General features: G+C 45.7%; 1 protein-coding gene across 11 annotated transcripts in view; it reads right to left on the bottom strand.

The window, feature by feature from the left end:
- The window catches only part of KCNMA1 (potassium calcium-activated channel subfamily M alpha 1), a gene marked incomplete at both ends in the record, with an annotated part of 740,839 nt that overhangs the window by 49,213 nt on the left and 671,445 nt on the right, over positions 1 to 20,181 (bottom strand). For 10 of the 11 annotated variants that reach the window (XM_079900389.1, XM_079900388.1, XM_079900387.1 and 7 more), the window contains one exon: positions 17,455 to 17,647. In XM_079900389.1, the coding sequence (XP_079756515.1) occupies positions 17,455 to 17,647 (193 nt within the window). Of the gene's footprint in view, positions 1 to 17,454; positions 17,698 to 20,181 lie in introns of those variants that run through there. The other variant, XM_079900396.1, reaches the window with a different exon arrangement.

Here is a 20,181-nt window from a genome sequence, read left to right as displayed (position 1 = left end):
TGTGTCTCAACCCACAATTACAACGTTGCTGACACCATTAACCAGTGAAACAACATCATTTCGGGAAATCCTTGTTGTCTCATTAAAATGGAAAGGGTCAGGTAATTTACCAGCGTTGTATGTCTAGTTTTGTTGTTGGTAATTAGCAAACGTTACCCAGCATGGACTCCCGCTGGGAGCTGGAGAAACTTTGTGAAATATTAAAGAGGAAAGTCTTTATATTTCCCTGGAAAACTGAAAAGAGGGGCAGTAATAGTCTCCCTGTCACTTATTTGCACTTAGGAAAAGGAAGGAGCAAGCTGGGACTCTTTAACTTAGAGAGAAATGTTCAGAATGCATTGGGAAGGCACTAACCAAACCAATAATACCCTGAATTGGGCTGTATACTGGCCAGCAGGGTCTGTGTCCCTGCTTCTGAAAGGGGGTGGGGAGGAAGGGAAAATTGCAAGCCACATCTTTATTGTTCTTACTTAAGTTCTCTGAATTAATCTCCTTGAAATAGAGGAAAGGGGCTATAAAAAGTTTTCTCTCTGGAACGCTTTAATGATTTAAATAAGCGCCAGAATTGTTTATTCAGAAAGTTATTTATATATAGCTTTAAATGTAGAGATGGAGGAAACATATCCCAGGGCCCTGACTTCCTGCCTCCTTGCTTCCTAATGAAAACCTCTACAGATATTGGAACCGAGACTCCCACCCGAAACGCCAGCCAACACTTGGTGTGTTGTCAGGAAGCAGAATGGTATCTTATTCCTTAAATGGAACTTTTGGAACATAAAACACATTCCAATAAACGTGAACATAAAATTATGAATTCATTAAACTACTTTGGTATCTTGAGCTATATATAATATTTATATTCTGACTACCGTAAAATATGCTTTAATATCTTTAGGCAACTATAAGGACTTAAATATTTATAAAATGGCTAAAGATAAAGTATGGCCCTCTTATTCCTACATACAGATGATGTGAGGCATGCAATCAAAGACCATAACACTCTCTGCCCATTCATCATCTTAAAGGAGCCGATCAACACGCCATCCCTCGTGTGCCATCTACATAAGAGTTGTTGCCGACACAGGCAACTCCAGAGGAGTCTGAGCCTTAAAAACTACCTAGAGTGCTATACTTCACAGAAAACAGGGCTTTCTGAAAATGCAGACAAAACGATAAATTTGCAGGCAAAACAGCTCTAAGAGGGGCTTCAAAGTACTGCTGGTATTTATCTCTGGGACATTTGGGAATGGTAAGCATTTTGATTTAATATTTCATAACACAGAGACATTGCTTCCTTGCATGGTATATAATTATTGTTCATAAAAAGGAGGGTTTAAAAAAATTCTTCAGTATCCTAAATATAAATAAATAAAAATAAGTACGTAAGAGACGCACCTGGGCTTCCTTTAGAAATGTGGAACGGCCTCATATAACCCAGTAAAAAGAAAGCCACTGTGAATTTATAATCACCTGAGGACCTATTAAAAGTAGGTTTATAGATTAAGTGTGAAACTTCAACCCTGACATTCTCATTATTTACTGTCCTTCCTTGTCATTAGAACCAGGGTTTGATTGATTTTCAAAATTTTTCCATTTCCTATGCCAATTAGGCCTTCTGAGACCTACCTGCCCCCACCTCTCTTGATCTCTCCCATGCACACTCCCCTGGTTTATTTCCTCTGCTCTTTCTGGATCGAGGCGGTGTAAGGCTGGGGAACATGGAGACGTTCTTGAGTCAAAGGTCATTTCTCATATATACAGCATTTTCATAATGTCCATTATATACCATCCAAAATTCCTAGAAATCACCCTTAGGAGGCTGCCAGTCTATGGGGATTTAAGCTTAGTGAGTCCACAGCCCTGATATGAGGCTCACAGATGGTTACCTTTGGTAAAGAAGAGCCTAGGCCTGTGCTTCTCAACTTCGATTGCACACTGGAATCCCGGATGCCTGCACCCTATGCCCAGAGTCTGATTTATTTGCTCTGGGATGCGGCCTGGGCATGGCAGGGTTTAAAAGTTCCCCAGTTGATTATAATGTGCAACTAAGGTGGAAAGCCACTGGTCTAGGTAAACTTCTTGAATGTGTATGCAAATATTTCTGCATACACCTATGGGGAGGTAGGGGAGGGACAGAGAGAAGATGCATCATTTTACTAGGTATTTAAAAGGATCCAAAACCCCTTTCCCAATGAAGAACAAATCATTCCCAGGGCCTCAGGCTGAGGGCCAAAATTACTTTTTTTTTTTTTTTTTTTTTGCGGTACGCGGGCCTCTCATTGTTGTGGCCTCTCCCGTTGCAGAGCACAGGCTCCGGACGTGCAGGCTCAGCTCTGCAGCATGTGGGATCTTCCCAGACCGGGGCACAAACCCGTGTCCCCTGCATCAGCAGGCGGACACTCAACCACTGCGCCACCAGGGAAGCCCCAAGATTACTTTTTTTGAGGGAAAAAGAGGTAAAGGAGGGAGGCCAGGTGCCACCTACCATCTAGTTGGAGCAGCATGAGCCCCACTCAGCCAGTAGCGACTCTGGATTGATGTCATTTCACCCAAATGTCAGGACTCCTGCCATAACCGACTGCCACCGAGCAGATGTGCGTGAGGTCTTCTGTCACTGAGCCGAGGCCTCGCCTTTCTGCTTCCTAAAAAGCTCCACTGAGTGGTACCACACTGGCCTGTCTACAGAGGGAAAATCCCAGTGGTCACTGTCAATCTGCCCGCATCCTTCCTCAACACTCTGTAGGCTTTTGTAAGTCTCCCTCACGTGGATTGCTCACCTCCCAAAGGTGTCTTGGTTTCCACCAGCATCTACTTCCCATGCATACCTAATGGCAAGCGGAATCAACAGGAATTCTGGCTACTGGGTACAGATGGCTAACCCTAACTTGTTAACTGTTATTTTGGGGGACCTAATGAAAGAAAATGGTAAAACTATCCAATATTAATAACAAAAAAGCTAATGTTGCTTGATCTCTAACTACACCCTAGGTAATAAGTGCTTTACACCCATCCACTCAGGGCTGCCATGTATGGTTACGAAGGTCAGACACTGAACAACAGTTCATCAAAGTGGGCATCACTCATACCACGGAATATTTGCATATTTATTATAATGTTTTTTCCTAACAGATGGTAGAAAAGCATACTGTTCAAACATAATCAGTATATTATGAGAATTTTTCAACACATGGAAGTAAAGTATCTCAAAGAAAGGAGTGACTTTTTCTGACTCACGTAAAGGTACCACACAGACTAGAGAAAGCCCTATATCTCACAGGAATTTGATGAGCCAGGTACAATTAGTATTCTCAGGGAGAAAACGGAGCACAGACAGGTTAAATAATTTGCCCAGGCCTAGTAGGTGGCAGAGCTGTATTCAAACCCAAGTTTTCAGTTCAGGAGCCCTCACACACCATGATTAACCTGACTGCAAAATGCGATTTCCAAAGCCCTCCATGTTTTATAAAACCAATCTGTAGGCATCATCTCCTTGGATTCACACACAATCCCTCACGGTATTTAGGTGGGGCTACTCTAACAAACCCCATTTCGGGGATGAAGAAATGAAATCAGAGCGTTTATCCAAAGTCAGATACCACATGACTAACGTTAAGGAGGATTGAAAACTTTGCCCCTTGACCCTACACGAGGGTGTCATCCCTCTGACAGCCCCACTTGGGATTCACCATCATTAAGCAGAGAAACCACACCCATCTGATTAATGGCCCCGCCCAGGTGACAGAGCACAATTCGCCAGCCCGTGGCTGAGAGGAGTGAGCGCCCATCTCCACGTGGCCAGGGAAGTGCTGAGGAACCATTCCAAGCCCCCTAGAGCAGAAAGTAGAGATGTCTTCTGTACATTATTGAACTGTGAAGGTCTCAATGCTATAGCCTCCTCAGGCCTTGGGCTGGTACTGTGCAATGTACCTGTGATGAGGCCAGTAAAATATAGAGGCTTGGGAGCTATTAGCAAAAGTTAAGGGAATGGGATGATTTGCACTAGAGAACTCTTGGGCAAGTCTGACCATGCCTCCTCCTGACAACTTCAGTGCCTTCGATCTTTGGGACCCTTGCCCAGTACCCAGCTATCAAATGAATGGAGAGTGACTGAAGGCTGGAAGGAAAGGATGTGGTATTTAATAAAGGAATCGAACTGCTTTCTCTCATTTGAGGGCAAACTAAGACAGAGCAGACTGCAAACAAGAGATATGGGGATTAAATCATTTATTTGCTCACTCCACTCACTAAGCAAATAAAGCATCTACTAGGCGTGAGGTGCTATGCTAAGCATTTAAGTATATTTCTGACAGTTGGTGGGAGCGGGAAGGTCAGTAAGATGACAGAAAAGGCCATTCTTTGAGGGTCTATCCAAGTTAACAGTGACCTCACCTACAATCATTTCCTTTGACACCCTGAGATCCTTAAGTCCCCCAGCAATGTCATTAGTAGACATATAGCCAAGTGCCTGTCATGAATAAACCTGGCCTTTCCTGCTTGTGTGGCCTTCCTCACTCTGCCCCAGCCCTTTCCATCTGCCTGTAGCCCCTTTACTTACAATAATCATACCTATTTTCAAATTCAACTCCACTTACTCTGGAGCTACCCCGACCTCTGGACCACTGCAGCTCAAAGCAAATCCTGCCTTCTTATAACACACTGTGTGGTGACATCCATGGGGCACTTAGAATATCCAGTAGAAATTCTTTACAGGAGATATGTGATAAGACACTCCAGGACTACTATACTGCTTTTCCAGAACTGGGGGAATAATTTCCTCCAGAATTCCATGAAGTATAACCACTCATACCCTTGAATATTCTATCAATCCAGAACTACAGTCATTTATAAATCAGTTGGCTTCTTTGCAGGGCCATTTTTTTAGAAAGGGAAATAAAGGTTTTAGGACTTCACATGAGTTTTCACTTATAAAAGGAAGGGTAAAGACAAAACTACACCGGATGGTTTGTAGGCTCATTTGCTGGCTTGAGGCATGCGTGCTCTCTTCATAGCATCTGGATCACATTCATGCCTCAGCAAATTACAAGTGACTCACACCATGCATTTTGCAAGGTACTCTGGAATGTTCCAGATCCCATATCGTTAAATATGTGCATTCAACTTGTGCCATACAACTTATTTTACACATCTGTGTCACTTCTGCCTACAGATGTCCTTAGTGTCAGGATGGCATGGACCGTGGAAAGAGCAGGGACTAACCTCAGGCAACTTTCCTAAACTGACGCTCAGGAAAAGAACTGTTGGATCCTTATCTGGAATCTCATCAGGGGCCTCAGACAGTCTGTGGGATGACAAGATTTCTTTCACCTTCCTCTGATTATACAACCGCACTTTCCTCCCACAGGACAATTTATCTGGACCATTTTTCTGAGCGTAACATACAGCCTGAACTCCTAGGCCTTGAGGGCTAGAGTGGCCTGTTCATTCTCTGTCTTCCACGGAAACTTCCACCTGGAATGTGGGATGAGGAGATAAAACCTGGAAATATTTTATAAGTTTCTGAACAAAAGAAAGCAATATCTGGGTCTCAAACTTTCCACCCTGTTTTTGGCAGCTCCAAAATCAAGTCTATATTAACAGGGGGGGGAAAAAGCTCAAGCAATTATACTGTTCACAGAGGCAGCTAAGCAAAACTCTTCTCCCAGCTCTGCTGTTGTTTGTATGGTTGTCGTAGCAATGAAATCAGGGACCAAGAGGATCCTAGTGCCTCTGACTGCTGGGGTGGGGAGGGTAAGGGACCCACAAAACAGGGATGCCCAGAGACAAGAATATTCAAAACAAAGTCAGCCCTTGACTGCAAGAAGCAGTTTGGGAGTCTGGCATGCCTTGAGAGCTTTCCTTTCACTGAACGTTTGTCCCCAGGGATGCTTCCAAGACCCTGAAAAGCAGATGTATAGATTCAGGCCCGTTTTCATCAGAATAACACTTGTTTTCTTTTATGTGACAGACTGATGTAGTGAGAAAAGCACAAGGCTTTGGAATCAGATAGTTTGGGGATCTGAGCTAAGAGACTTTGGACAAGTTGCTGAATTTTTCTGAGCCTCAGTTTTCTCATCTGTAGAATGGAGATAAATCACCTCTGCCTGAGTAGCTTATCGGGGAGATTAAATGAAATATTGTCTATGAATGTGCCTGGTGCATGACTCACCTGAAGAAAAAGGGGGAATTATAATCTTTTAGAAGGAGCCTTAACTAGGCATACGAGCTTCGAGTAGCAGAGCAGCTCACGAAAGCCTGATGCTGGGACAACGAGCTCCGTCCCACCCCAACTCCACCCCACATCTGTTTTCTGTCTCTGAAGCTCAGATTTCCTCTCACTGCAGTTGTCCCAACCGGGCACAGCAGAAGTGAATTCTGCTAAGCAGGCCATTGGAGGGAATAGGCGATACTGTCCGTTTTTACTTTCTCTTCCCCAATCCACTCCCCTGGTTAGACCTCCATTTACGGAGGGCCTAAAAACCTCCATGGGTTCAGAAAGTAGCCCTCACTCCCTTGTTACAGCTATTGTCGTGACGGTGGTTGCTTTTCCTTGTTTCCTTCACTGGGAATCTATTGCCAGACTAGTAGATGGCAGTCTTCAGAGCATCTCCCATGTGGTGAAATACGCTGTGTAGGAAAAAATCTCCCAAGTTGAAGTCATTTAGAAAACGGCTGCAATGGCTGCTTTGCTGAAATACAGCTACCCCACTGTGCTCAGATCCATCTCATGATGTCTGCAGAAGAAATGGAACAGGGCAGACCCCTTTCTGTACCTGAGACCCGCTCGGAGCCCTAAGCCAGATTTTCTTTATTGTTTAGTAAGCTCTTCTAATGAAATGTACTCCTCTTATTATAGAGGACTGAAAATAAGATCTAAATCACAAACCAATCAAAGAAAGTTATTGGGCTGGGTATCTAAAGTTACTACCTAGAGGCTACTCCAGTGTGGGATTTATAAAGCTCTAAACAGTTAAGTATAATTGTCTTTCTGGCTTTTGGGATGGAAGCCAACAGCCCTTTCAGTTACAACTGAAGAAAAATATTTTAGCGCTGAGCTTTGTTCGTTGGGTGGGTATAAAGAGGAATGGCTTCTCCCCCCGCACCAGCTCAGAATTGAGAGAGAATATTGTGGTAATGAAATGTTATATGGGAACAGCTGAAAAAAGGCTTCTCTGATTTCAGGGAGGGACAATGTGTGTAGGATATGTGTATAGGTATGTTTGCAAGTGAGAGCAGCCCGGGTGTGCAGGGGGTGAGGCTTGGGGGAGGGGAGGCAGGGAGAAAACTGGGATGGGCAGGTGTTGAGGGGTGACATGGGAGTTGAAGATGGGGGTGGTCTGTCAAATTAATGGAAAAGCCAGATGTGCAGCTGCTCACCCCAATGCAGGCCACTCCCCATCTTAGACAAAGACAGTGCCATTCTGGAAAGTTTCCACTAAAAGACCCATTATGACCCCAATTTCGTCCAACAGCATAGGTCTCCCTCTGGAGTAAGAATGTAGATCTTCTAAAACACAGAGCTCTATGTCATCAGAATCAAGAAAATACCAGAGACCCTCAGTTATAAAGGACCACAGAACTCCTCTCATCTACCTTCCCCACCATCACAAGGATCACGCCAGGAACTTCCATTTGGCAGACAGTCATGCGGTGATCGGACGCTCACTACATGTTTAGGCAGCCTTTCTTATGTGGGATTAAAATCTGGTTCTCCTTAATCATTAGCCATCGATCCTGGTTTTGTTCAATGGAGCAGAAGACGGCCCTTTTGGTCCCCCAGCCCCGTGCTCTTAACCGCTGGGCAAGTGACACGTAGTCCAAGCATTTCCCCATTCTGGTCGCCCCCTTGGCAGCCCTGCCTGTTTGTCAATGTCTTCCTTCAAATCTTCATAGCTCTTGACGCGCCTCCTCTCGGACTCGCCAGGATGAAACAATCACTGCTCCAAACAAATTACACCTGTATCAGCAAGGTTTATCCAGCTTGTCTTGAGTAATTATTTGAAACTTAATGTTCAGCAGACTTCATTCCATTCCATCCCATGGATTTTGTCCCAAAGTTCCAGTTTAGGAAAGGTCCTTTTGAATCCTGACTCCTGTGATCCAACATAATTTAGGGATCTTAATTCACATGATCTCCCCCATATATAAAACAGAAGTCACATTTTCTTCCCTGAAACAGTAAGAGCTATCTCAGACTTCAGGATGTACCCTATGCCCCCAATTAATGCTGTCTCTCCAAGGACTACAGCCATACTTCCAAAGAAAAATGTCATTCCCTACTTGAGGCTCTTAACCTTTGTTGAAATTCAGACAAAGGAGAGCGTCCGCTTATATGTGGACATCACTTAGGGTAACTGTGCCTGAGGGTCAGAGAGGGCTGTAGGAACTAAGGTGTGTGTGTACGTGTGTCTCGTGCTTGTGTGCCTGTCGGCATGTTCATGTAAGTCCACTATAACGTCTTTAAACTTGTGGTTGTAAAGAGGCATAACATATAGACAAATTAATTTAGAGGAGGCAAGAGAAAGCAGGCAGCAGACATTTGTCCCAAAGTTTGAGACACATGCTCCTCCCTCCCCAGGAGCATTGGGAACTCAGCTCAGCTGTGGCTCCGTGGCTTGTACCAATGGTTCCCTCTGTCCTTTCTAAGATGGTCCTCAGACTTCTGCCGTTCAACTCTCTTTCCTCATCCTCTCCCCTGCGGCTCTTCTCGGCCCCTAGAGCATGGGCCATGGGGCGGATCTCTAACTGTGACCCTTTCCTGGATTCAGGACTTCATTTCCACCCATCTGTTTTTCAGATTCACCCGGATTTTTCCACCAAGTCCATGCGGAAATGAATCACAACTGAAACCCAACACAACCAACACTACTTCGTTCTGCAGCCAGTCCCTCCTCTCTGCAGGCTTCTTCCCGTGAGCAGCCACTGTCCTCCATTACCAGGAAGAAAGCTCACATTCACACAGTCTGTTTTATACCTACTCATCTTACACTAGGGCCTCCCCTTCTTTTTCCAGTTCCAGGTTCCTGGTCTCCTCCTGGGTAACCACTGTTCCTACCCAGTTTCCCTGCATCCTCTTCTTTCCCACTCTGAACAATGCTTCACTGGGCTGCCAGGTCAATCTTCCTAAAGTTCAGGTCCAATCCCATCACTCTCTTGCGTTGAAACCTTCCGTAGCCCCCCGGTGTCTACTGAATTACGTACAGCTTCCTAACTCACAGACTCATAAAAAATTATTTACAGCTTCCTAACTAAAAAAAAAGCTTCTCAATGCCCAACCCACACTTCAGCCTCCTGTCCCCCTGCTGCCCAATATACACACTGTGTTCCTGCCCAACTGTACCCACTGCTGTCCCTCAAACATGTCCCCATGTACCTCTGCCCCTTTTCCTCTGTTCTGCTCTCCGACTGCAGCCGGATCTATGTTTCCAACTGCTGAAATCCTCTGCTTTTTTCCCAGAGTGTCTCTCAAACCCACTCTCCTTCTCTTCCTGTCCCTAGCGTTAGCCTCCACAGATGGTAATTCTCCCATGGGAATCAACCAGCATTCTAAAGCAGAGTTATTTATTTCCCTAGGAGGTTGCAAAGACCGCGAATGTGCTTTATGACCCCTGACTCCACAGCAGCGTCTGCCGTGCAGAGTCTGGGCACATGACAGGTGCTTAGTAAATGTTCCTGGAATTGGACTGACACCTTCAGGACAGGTAGCATGAATCAGATGAATGTAGATATAACAGGAAAAAGAACAAGAGAGGAAGCCTAACACCAGCATCCACATTTAGCCCAGGCATGGATATACACCAGCTCCATCTTCTTGAAGAGACCCAGGCACTGGGAGGGGCAGCCTGCTGGCTTTGAAGGTGGGCAACGCTGCTGTTTAATAGCTGTGTGGTGCTGGATCCCAGCCCTGCCACCTTTCAAAGGCTGTGGTCAAGAAGAAGGCCTATCCACAGGGCAACTAATATCCTTTACTTATCGTCTGGAGACATGTGACAGAAACAAGATGACAAATGTAGCCAGTTGGGCAAAAGCCAGAGCCTGGTTTCCCACTGCCCTCCCCTGCCCCTCTTCTCCACTTACGGATTTTCAGTATTGGGAAAGCTAATGAAAATCCACAAAAGTATGAAAGGAAGAAGGTAGACCAGCAGGTTTAAATGACAGAATAGTTCTACAGAAGCAAATGATTTAAAGGTTAGGATGCCCAGGAAGCCAGGAGACTCAGGTTAAAATGATTACTTAGCTTCTCAAAGCCTCAGTTTCTTCCTCTTTACAATCAAAATAGTAACCCTCTTGCTTCATACACTTCCTCTGGGGACCACCTTGGGCAGCGGTTCTCAAGCCTGGCTGCACCTGGGAATCATCAGGGAACTTCGAAAACTCCTGATGCCCGGGTCGTACCCGCCCCCCCACCAGCTAAGTCACAACTGCTAAGGGGCAACCCAGGTGTTGATATTTTTTTAACATTTCTCAACTGCTTACAACGTGCAGCCAAGGGTGAAAACTGGTGATGTAAGAAATGCCCGTTGTCTTGGTTGACAAAATACCTACCACATAACAGCGGGAAACATTCATGAAGCATAAGCATTATTATTATGGCTGATGGTGGTGGTGCTGGTGGTCGTGCTGGTCATGGTAGTGGTGGTGGTGAGGGTGATGCTGGTGAACAGATGGGCTCTGCTTTGGGCTCAGAGTCCTTGTGGAGAAGAACTGTTTTAGCATGAACATGACCAAGGTCTGTTCTGGCTCTGCAAGGAATATTTCATTCTCTGAGGTCATCACATCCTTTCTCTAATCAAACCTCCCACCCTTTGGCACTCTTCTACTCCACGAGCCCGTTCTTTGACCTCGCAGAGATTTATTGCTTGCTTCGTTTTTGGCCTCTCTGCCTAGAAGCCCCAACTCTGGTTTAACTTCTCCACCTACCGTCTTAGAACCTGGGACACTCATTTTAATATTCTCTCAACAGCACCACGGAATCCTTTGCCGCCTCCAAATCTCCATCCCAAACTAAAGCCAATTTCTAGTTTCTGTGCTTTTTTTGCAAAGCACTGCAGAGAAAACTGCAGGGCAGTGCTGACTGGTTTTATCATGGTTCCAACCCCAGCTGGTTCTCACCAATGCTCATGGTGCTTTCACCTAGATCCACTCCTTTCCTTACGTGGTTCCCATGGTGTCCGCTCTGAACTTTTACCACATTGGTTCCCTGTCCCAACTGGCCCAATTAACTCCTCAAGTAAAGCCAAGTTGGTTGCTTCATGAAGAAAGGAGGGGCCATCAGACTGAAGTTTCCTCCAGCTTCATCTTCCCCATCCAGCCCTCTGACTCAGAGGAACAAGGATCATTCCTTCTTTTTTAAAGGACACATCATCTCTCCTGCGTCTCTCTGGTTCCTTCTTTATCGTTTAACAACTCTCTCCTGTAGCTTCAAACTTTTCCCCTCTATGGGGCTTCACCCTAGCCTACCATAGCCAACAAATATGGTGTATTTCTCCCTCTTCCAAACACAAAAAGGAAATCCTTTCTTTGATGAGCTCCTCTGAAATATCCTATTTCTCTCCCTGTCTGCACTTGAAAGAGTAATAGAGGGTCTCCAACTCTCATCTCCCATTAAGGTTTGAGTCCCCTGAATGGTCGCTTCTACTGGCAACAAGCTACTCAGCTGCTCTTGCTAAGATCACTGGGAACTTCCTGAGGATCCAATGCACTGTTGCCATTTTTAGGCCCTCATCTACTTGACTTTTCTGCAGTATCCGACAGTGCTAATCACTGTTTCCTTTCAAATCAGTTCAGCCCAGCAAATTCTTCTGGCATGCCAACTCTGTGTCAGGTCCTGTTCTAGAGGGACTGGGGACACGAAGATTAGCAAGGTGAGGAAGAGTCTCTGCCTCTCAAAGAGCTCAGAGTCTGCTCAAGAAAACACACACAGCGAGAAATAATTAGGATACATTCCAGATTGCGACTCTGGAATTTATTCAACGCTCTTCTCCTTTACCTTCATACCACCCGCTCCTACCCCCCAAAATCTGTGTCCTCGGCCCCTCTCACTGGATTCTCTTCCTCTGTTTGTCCCTTCAAGGTTGATGTTTCCCAAGGTTCCACAATGGCCCCTTTTCTCTTAGTTGCCCTGCCTTGTCTCCCTGGGAAATATCCACTCTCAAGGCCCATACACTGTCCATCACCAACGACCTCCAAGTCTATAGCTTCAAACCTAACTTTATCCCTGTAACCATATGTTCTTATTTCTCACTGGATATTCTCCAGAAAATTTCAATTCAAATGAACCAGGACTTAATTGTTTTACCTTCTGCCCCAAGCTTGTTTCTCCTCCTGGGTCCTTTGCGAACTTAATCATTTTTACATCCACCCTGAGGCCAACCTCGAAACGCATTCCCAATTCCTCATCCTTGGTCATCCATACCTCCTTCCCACCAACTAGTCTTCGACAGCTGTTCTCTCTATTTCAAATCTATCTCAATTTCTGTCTTGTCCTCGCAACTAACGTCACTAAGTTGTCCTGTCAGCCCTGATCTCATCCCTTCTAGTCCATTGCAGTAGTCCTCTCATATAGCTCATGCCACCATCTCTTTCCACCTCTAAACCATGCTCATATTTTTGTCTGCTATCTTTCCAAAAGATGGATTTAATCATCATCTTCCTATAAATCCAAACCCTTAGCGAGGCAGTAAGCCTATACTCTACACCTGCACTGTCCAATATGGTAGCCATTTGTGTCCTGCGTGCTATAGTGCCTGACACATAGTGGTCACTCACTTATTCCTCTTTCTTTCCCTTAAGACTTACCCTTACTGGAAGGTTAAGCAGGAAGAAACTATAAATGCTCATTTCATAACTCAATATAAAAGCATAATGGCAAAAAACTAAAAATAGAACTACCACATGATCCAGTAATTCCGCTCCTGGTTATATATCTGAAGAAATCGAAAACACTAATTCAAAAAGATACATGCACCCCAATGTTCATAGCAGCATTATTTACAATAGTCAAGATATGAAACCAACCTAAATGTTCATCAACAGATGAGTAGGTAGAGAAGATGTGGCATATATACACATACGCACACACACACACACACACACACACACACACACAAATATTAGCCATAAAAAAGAATGAAATTCTGCTATTTGCAACGACATGGTTGGACCTAGAAGGTATTATGCTTAGTGAAATAAGTCAGACAAAGGCAAATACTGTATGTTATCACTTATATGTGGAATGTAAAAAATAAAACAAGTGAATGTATGTAACGAGACAGAAACGGACTCACAGATATAGAGAACAAACCAGTGGTTACCGGTCAGGAGAGGGAAGGGAAAAGGACAAGATAGGGGTAGGGGATTAAGAGATACGGACTTTTGATACTATGTATAAAATAAATAAGCTACAAGGGATACATTGTACAGCACAGGGAATATAGCCAATATTTTATAATAACTTTAAATGGTGCATAATCTATAAAAATATTGAATCACTCACTACGTTATCCACCCGAAACTAATAGAACGTTGTAAATCCACCATCATACTTCAACAACAAACAAAGCACAATGGGAAATTCAGTCGCATGATCCTTCCTTTCAGGTTCTGATTCAAGTGGCTCTCTTGAGAATAGGCCCTTCCTCCCTCTGTTCACCCTCCTTTCCAAGATCAGACTCGGTTCTTGTCTTTTAGAACCACAGGGAGGGAGTCTGGCAAGAGCCACCGTTGTACCAGCTGATTTAAATTGAAATGTTTTCCCCAGATAAATGCGTGCTAAATAATACACCAGCTCTCCAGCCAAAGGGAAGTGACAGGCGCTCTGTAAATAAAGGCACTTAGTTGCTGGTAAAGAGCTGTAAAGTGGTTCTGAGCTGATGTATGCTGACCAGCAAGAAGTGGCGTCACCTGCTTTATGTAATTGTCACTGCAGGCTTGCCTGCTGTATACTAAAACTGCATCTCATAGACCCAACTGTCACATCGGATATACCGTCCAGCATGGGGTAGGCCGCCTTTCTCTGTAATTGTTTCTGACAGTCAGCCATCACATTTCAGATCTTTTCAGAAAGTATCTGGTCCAGAATCCCTAGGCTGGGCCAGTCCTGACACCATGTGGGCTAGAACAGTGACACTAAAAGGGAATGTGAAAAGAGAAGAGGGAAAAGAGGTTTTGTGAGTCTAGGAGAGCAAATAACACGCAGTGGCAAGTGTCTGAACACAAATCCCAGTGGAGGCTCTACCTCCTCAATGTGAAGACACATCTTCTTGTTTCATTTCATGTTAGAACAACTCGCCATAAGGTTGCGTGAATACTCTGGCCCAAGAGTACACACGTCTGTCCTGGGTCCACAGTTCTGTCCTGCTGTGTTCTGGAGAGGTGGTAACATAGCTCTCGAGACAAAACAAAGGAATGGGTTTCATAAGGACTACAGAATAAAGAGTGATGAAAGGTGGGGTGTCAGTGGCCAGAAATCTCTGTAGTTCCCTCTCATGGGGAAGTTAGATTTGCTCCCCGAAATGAAAATAGTAAGACGAAATCCATTTTTGTATTCTGTAATTCCAATCCACTTGGAGTTTGGTCATGCCAAATGCCCAGATGAAGGGTAACAGAAGCATTTGAGGACAGTGGGCGTTCCGGTGGGTCACAAGGGTCTCAAGGAGGGGAAGCAGCCGGGAATCTCGGCTCGTCCATCTGACCCCATGGACTGGGATGAACCTGAGGTGTGGGCTGTACAGTGAGCAGCCGGACGTGAACTTCCAACGCTCACCCATCAGGGAGGAAGCAACCTCCTGTGTTGATGGCCACCACTGGACCACTGCTTTTTGGAAGGTCAGAGCGTCACCAGAGGGGACTATTAGAAGCCAAGGACAAGAGAGGAGCAGACAGAGTAAGAAAACGGTGGGAAGTATGGACTCAGTGGGGCTACAGCTTTGACAGGCTGTCACTGAGAGCCAAACAGAACGCTTGCTGGCTACTGGGGGATGCACACTCCACTCCGCTCCAGTGCCAACCAGGAGTCTCTGAAAACCACCACCGGCCTTGGGCACATCCTCTGCCCCTTCTGGTGTGCGTGTGTGCGCGCGCATGTGTGTGTGTACAAAATAAGAGCCCTTTTTTGCTTTTTTTTTTTTGCAGGAAAAAATGAGTTCTCTTTTCCTTTCTTCCTTCTCTCCCTCCAAGACCTACTATTCTTGCTTATTCCTGTGATAAAAACAGTAAAGAAGGCTTTTGAGAATCGAGTAAGTGTTTGAAGAGGGGAGGGGAAGCATTTTTTACCAGTTTGGCCATCAAAAGGATCTGACAGGCGGGGATAAGGTTTAAGAGAGCTGGAAGAAACACCTATGTCAGATGCATATGTGACTATATTATATGTTGAGATTCTAATCTAGGACCTTGAAAATCACGATTATTGAATTGCGAGGAAACAGGCATGCCGGGGGAAGGGAGTCTTTTCCTGCCCCCGCCCCCATTTGCTTCCATCTCCACCTGGAGGGAGCACCTCCCCTGCTTCTGCTTCTTTCCATTCCCTCTGCTACCTCCTGCCAAGAGACGAGGAGCATCTAATGGGGTTGGTCAGTGTGTTCACTGGACCCAGTGCTGTTAGCGTAAAGATTTATTGTGGCTTAAAGCAGTGCACACGAGTCACCTGGGGACGCTGTTAGGATGCAGATTCTGACCCGGCAGGTCTGAGCGGCATGAGCGTCTGCATTTCTAACAGTCCCTGGGTGATGCCCACGCTGGGGTGTGGGTGGGAAGACACACAGCGAAGATCAACTACTTAGGGGCAGAAACCAAAAGCTGGCTTGCCTCTTCCCCCTCCAAGAAGGCCAGCTAACTGTCTCCTCCCATCCTTTGTCACCTCTGCTGCCTGAGCAGGTCGTGCAGGAGGCAGGAAAGAGTTAAGGCTCCTTTCTCAGGGCCTCGGCGCATTGCTGTGTCCTGCGGGCACCGCTGAGCAAACGGAGACCAAGATTTAGATTTGGCGGAGAGGCAGAGGAGGCTGGAGTGGAGATGTCAAAACCAAGCTTCAGGCTGTATCAGCCAGGGTTACGTCAAGAATAGAAACCACCCTATTCCAGGTACGGAGAAAATTAGAGGTTGACACAGCCACGGGCAGGGCTGGAGGAGCAAACGTCCAAGAGGCCACCATTAGCCATTTCACTTGCAGCACCAAGGGGAAGGTTCTCTTTCAAGAGAACTTCACCAGAAGGTGCTGTGAACCTCAGGACCCTCGGGGAAGCCCACACACCAGTCTCCATCTCTAGCAGCAAAGCCAGTGGTTCTCAAAACTTTCCGAGAGCTGCTTTGAACCCTGCAGCTGCCTCCAAAGATCAAGACCTGCTTTTCTCTTCCACTTTCCAGACCTCGCCCTCCTGCCCCTCTCTCACTGGCAGACTCCAGCCCAGAACCAGGCAGACAAGAGGCTTCTGGAAACTACTGTTTCAGGCTTCGCTGCAACGTCGGGGGGACCTTAGAAGGAGGTGGTGGTCACGCTGAGTTGGCGAAAGATAACGTAGCACGTAGGTCTAGGCGGCAGGATCGAGCCGAGCTTCATCGTATCCGTAAGATGGTGCCTCACAGCCCAGAGGCTGTAGTCTTTGTGGGCTGTACGCCCTCTGTCTTTACTCCTGGAATGACGGCATTCAGGTCCCTAGCAGGCACCCGATGCCACCTATCCAGGAGACCGCATATGACAATGATCCTGCAGCTCATGGCAAGCCCACACAGAGGTGTCACTCGGCGGAAAGTGCTTCACATCCCACCCTGATGAGTGATGTGTGTGTTGCAGGGTTTTTGCAGTGCCGCCTCTCTGAGACTCCTAGACAACATCTTTACTTGGAACCCGCTGCCCAGGGTCCCAGAGCAAATGACAGGGAAGACCAGGGCAGAACAGAGGTGGCCGATGGGTGGCATTTAACACTGTCATGCCTCCTACAGAGAACGCATGGGCTGACACGTGTCACCTTCTGCTAAATGACTTTCAGCGTCCATATACTCCCCGCCCTCCAGAGACCACCGTCCCTTGGTCAGCCGATAACAACGCAAAGCTTAACACCCCCACGCAGCTGTAACAACGGCAAAGCTTAACACAGGTCAATGGCAAAAACTGATGCTGGGGAGAAACGCTGAGAATTGTTCAGCCAGCATCACCTCAGTGCTCTGGCATTTAGCTGGCGACCCTGGGCCTAAAGCCACCGTTTGCGAAGGCTGAGCGGGTGGCACTTAAAGGCTGGATTAGTTTTGGGGAAGACAGCCTACTGAGAGTGTGGGCGTTAGGGTCTCAAGCCCACTGCCCAGGCTGGCAAGAAGAGGCAGCAGATGCCCCTTGGAAAGCCATGGCAGCCACGGTGTGTTTCTCTACCAGGCAGGCTGATGCGTGCCTCTATGGATTACGGAGTGAAGGATATCCCTCTTGCCAGCCCCTGTCCCCCGTAGGCACGGCAGAGAGGCTGTCCTTACCTTGGGAATTAGCCTGCAAGACCCCGATGCTGTCATCAAACTGCATAGATTTGATGTTGAGTGACGCCAAGATGCATTCCTTGTCCTGCAGCGAAGTATCATCAATATTATTCTGATTGGCTGACAGGATAACGCACATGTCACAGAGGTTGATGTTGACGGCCCTTAAATCAGCCCGACTTAACGGCGTACCCTTTGGCATAGAGGAAAGAGAGAAAAAAAAAAGGAGAAGCAAAAGTGAGACTGAGGGACAAGAGGGAAAGAGGGGGGAAAAGAATAAAAACAAATTAAAGATTGAGCTGGAGCTTTGGGAAATTATTTAACAAGCATCTTTTTTATGCCTTGACATTAAGCTGGCCTAACTACATTCAAGGGAATAGGAGCTGTGTGTTAATCTAAAGGGTAGTCGGTGCTGATGGCAGCATTTTAGGGTTGCTCTCGATACTCAATCAAGCTATTACTAACTAACGAGGGAGAGGAATTATGCCATGGTTCTATATCTTCTTCCTGCCTGGAAATTGTCTTGATTTAAGTAACTGTCCTGTGGCAACCTCTGGCTTTCAGAATGTAACGAGGGGGTGGCTTTCAAATGCCTGTTTATTTAATAGCAGGTCACTTCTGTCTCAGGCAAAAAGACAGCAGCTCCAACTAGAATTCCCAAGGCAGCCAAGAGGAGATAGCCAGCGAGCACGGTGTGATGAGGTGGGGCTGAATCTGGAGGATGTGGGAGCGAGTGGAATTAATGTGCTTCTTGCAAAGGGGATATGGAAAGGGGTGACGCTTCAGGTATATGATTTGAATGCATATTTTCAGCAAGAGAAAAACAAGGAAATCACCTAACTGTCCAAGAACAGAAGCATGGTTAAATACACTATCAGATATATATACAATGGAAGTCTATGTGGCAGGTAAAGGGATTGAAAGACCTCTCCGTGTAGGTATTGCCTTGGACGCATCTCAAGACAGAGGAGCAAGTGAAACAAATAAACAAAAAAAACAAGTTCTAGACAATTCAAAAAGTATGATTTCATTTATGTAAAAAGAAACCCACAGAACAGAACTACATACGTATGAATGTGTTTATAAATGTATGTACACTCAGAGAGAAAGCTCAGGAAAAGTACACACTAAACTAATAACTGTAATTCCCCCTGGGGAGGGAAATAAGATTGCGGGTGAAGGAAAGGTTTGCTTTTGACTTGATATACATCTGCTTTGTTTGACTATAACAAGAACATACTTGTATATTACTGGAGTAATTAAACATAAATAAGCCAGTAAACAGATTTTTTAAAAAATCCCATAACAAACAAAAAACGGTGGAAAAAAAATCCTCAGATCAAAGAGGTAATGACAGAGGCCAGGAATGCAGCCACTGGTAAAACAGAAGGGTTAGGATTGGAGGAGAGGGGCATGACCCCCACCTGCTCTGTGTCCTGGGCGTGGGGACCAGAGAAGAACTAATCAGGCCATCCCATGCAATAGGGCCCCAAGGGCATCATTCTGGGGTTCACCGCCAGCCACCAGCCTCCTTGATCCTCCAACCTGAATCCAGCTTCCGACTTGCCTTCATGGAGACCTGAGCTGTCTTCAGCTCACTGGCCGTGTAGGGAGAGGGTCTGTCAACTGCCTATGTCTCTGGATGCCTTCCTCTCGTTCTCCTTCCTGGAAAGGGGGCTTTGAGAAGATTGGACTTGGCTGCAGAGATCAAGCCCCTCAGCCCTCTTTTATGACTTGGTGGCGGTCATGATACTATTCCCAGCCTCCAAAACGTAACTGCAAAGTGGAATTATGGAGGGAGAGGCATCTAGTGCTACGGGGCTGGGAAGCTACTAATTCCAAGCTCCGGAGCAGGACCTTTCAAGAGAAGGAGAAGTCTCCCCCTTTTTACTGGGGTCTTTTGGTACAAAATAAGTCTGACCAACTTCCTGAATCATTTCACCAGTGTATAAGCCTCAGTTGCCTACATCCATATTCCTTTAATTCTCACCTTGTAGGGAATCCACCAGTAATTGTGATATAAGAAAATCCCTGCACAGCTGTACACGCATGATTTCAAAACTCAAGAAATACAAATGACATACACAGAAACACCTTGTGTTTCTCTGGGCTGGTCCTATATCTGGGGCCCTGTTTAAACAATGAAATATGTGGAGACATAGGTGAAGGCCCATTCCGTACCAATATGTTGTGTTCAAGTGTGATAAATTTTGGAGGGTTTGAAAAGGCCCTGCAGGTAGGAGAACTCATTCATATAGATGCAGGCAGATGAGTGGATGTGTACAAGAGCGTACAGAAGGAAACACACACAACAAGTACACACAGAAAACATCACACCCACACCCCCAACACTATACACATACACACATACATAGACTCCTGTATCCCAGAAAACTAATAAGCTCTTTACAAAATACTTTTAGACCCTAGTTCATTGTTCCCAAGGACCATGTGGAAGAGCACATGTAGGAAAATAATCATGGAAATATGTAATCACAACTATCATGTTTCTGAAATTAGGTATATATCTGTTTATGGTCTTTTATGTATATGACTATTTTTCTGCAGGTGACTATGTTTAACCACGTGTGTTCACTAAGTCAGTGAATTTGGGGCCCAGCAGCCAAAAGATATCTGTCTATATTTTTCTCAATTCTTTATATATTTATTGAGTGTCCACTGCACCAGGGATACATTAGGACACATGGTATTGATAGCTACGAATGG

This window comes from Stenella coeruleoalba, assembly GCF_951394435.1.
Source record: "Stenella coeruleoalba genome assembly, chromosome: 16".
In the NCBI taxonomy this organism is placed as follows: Eukaryota; Metazoa; Chordata; class Mammalia; order Artiodactyla; family Delphinidae; genus Stenella; species Stenella coeruleoalba.
The sequence above is the reverse complement of the archived record's forward strand: the minus strand, read 5'-3'. Positions and strand labels throughout refer to the sequence as shown.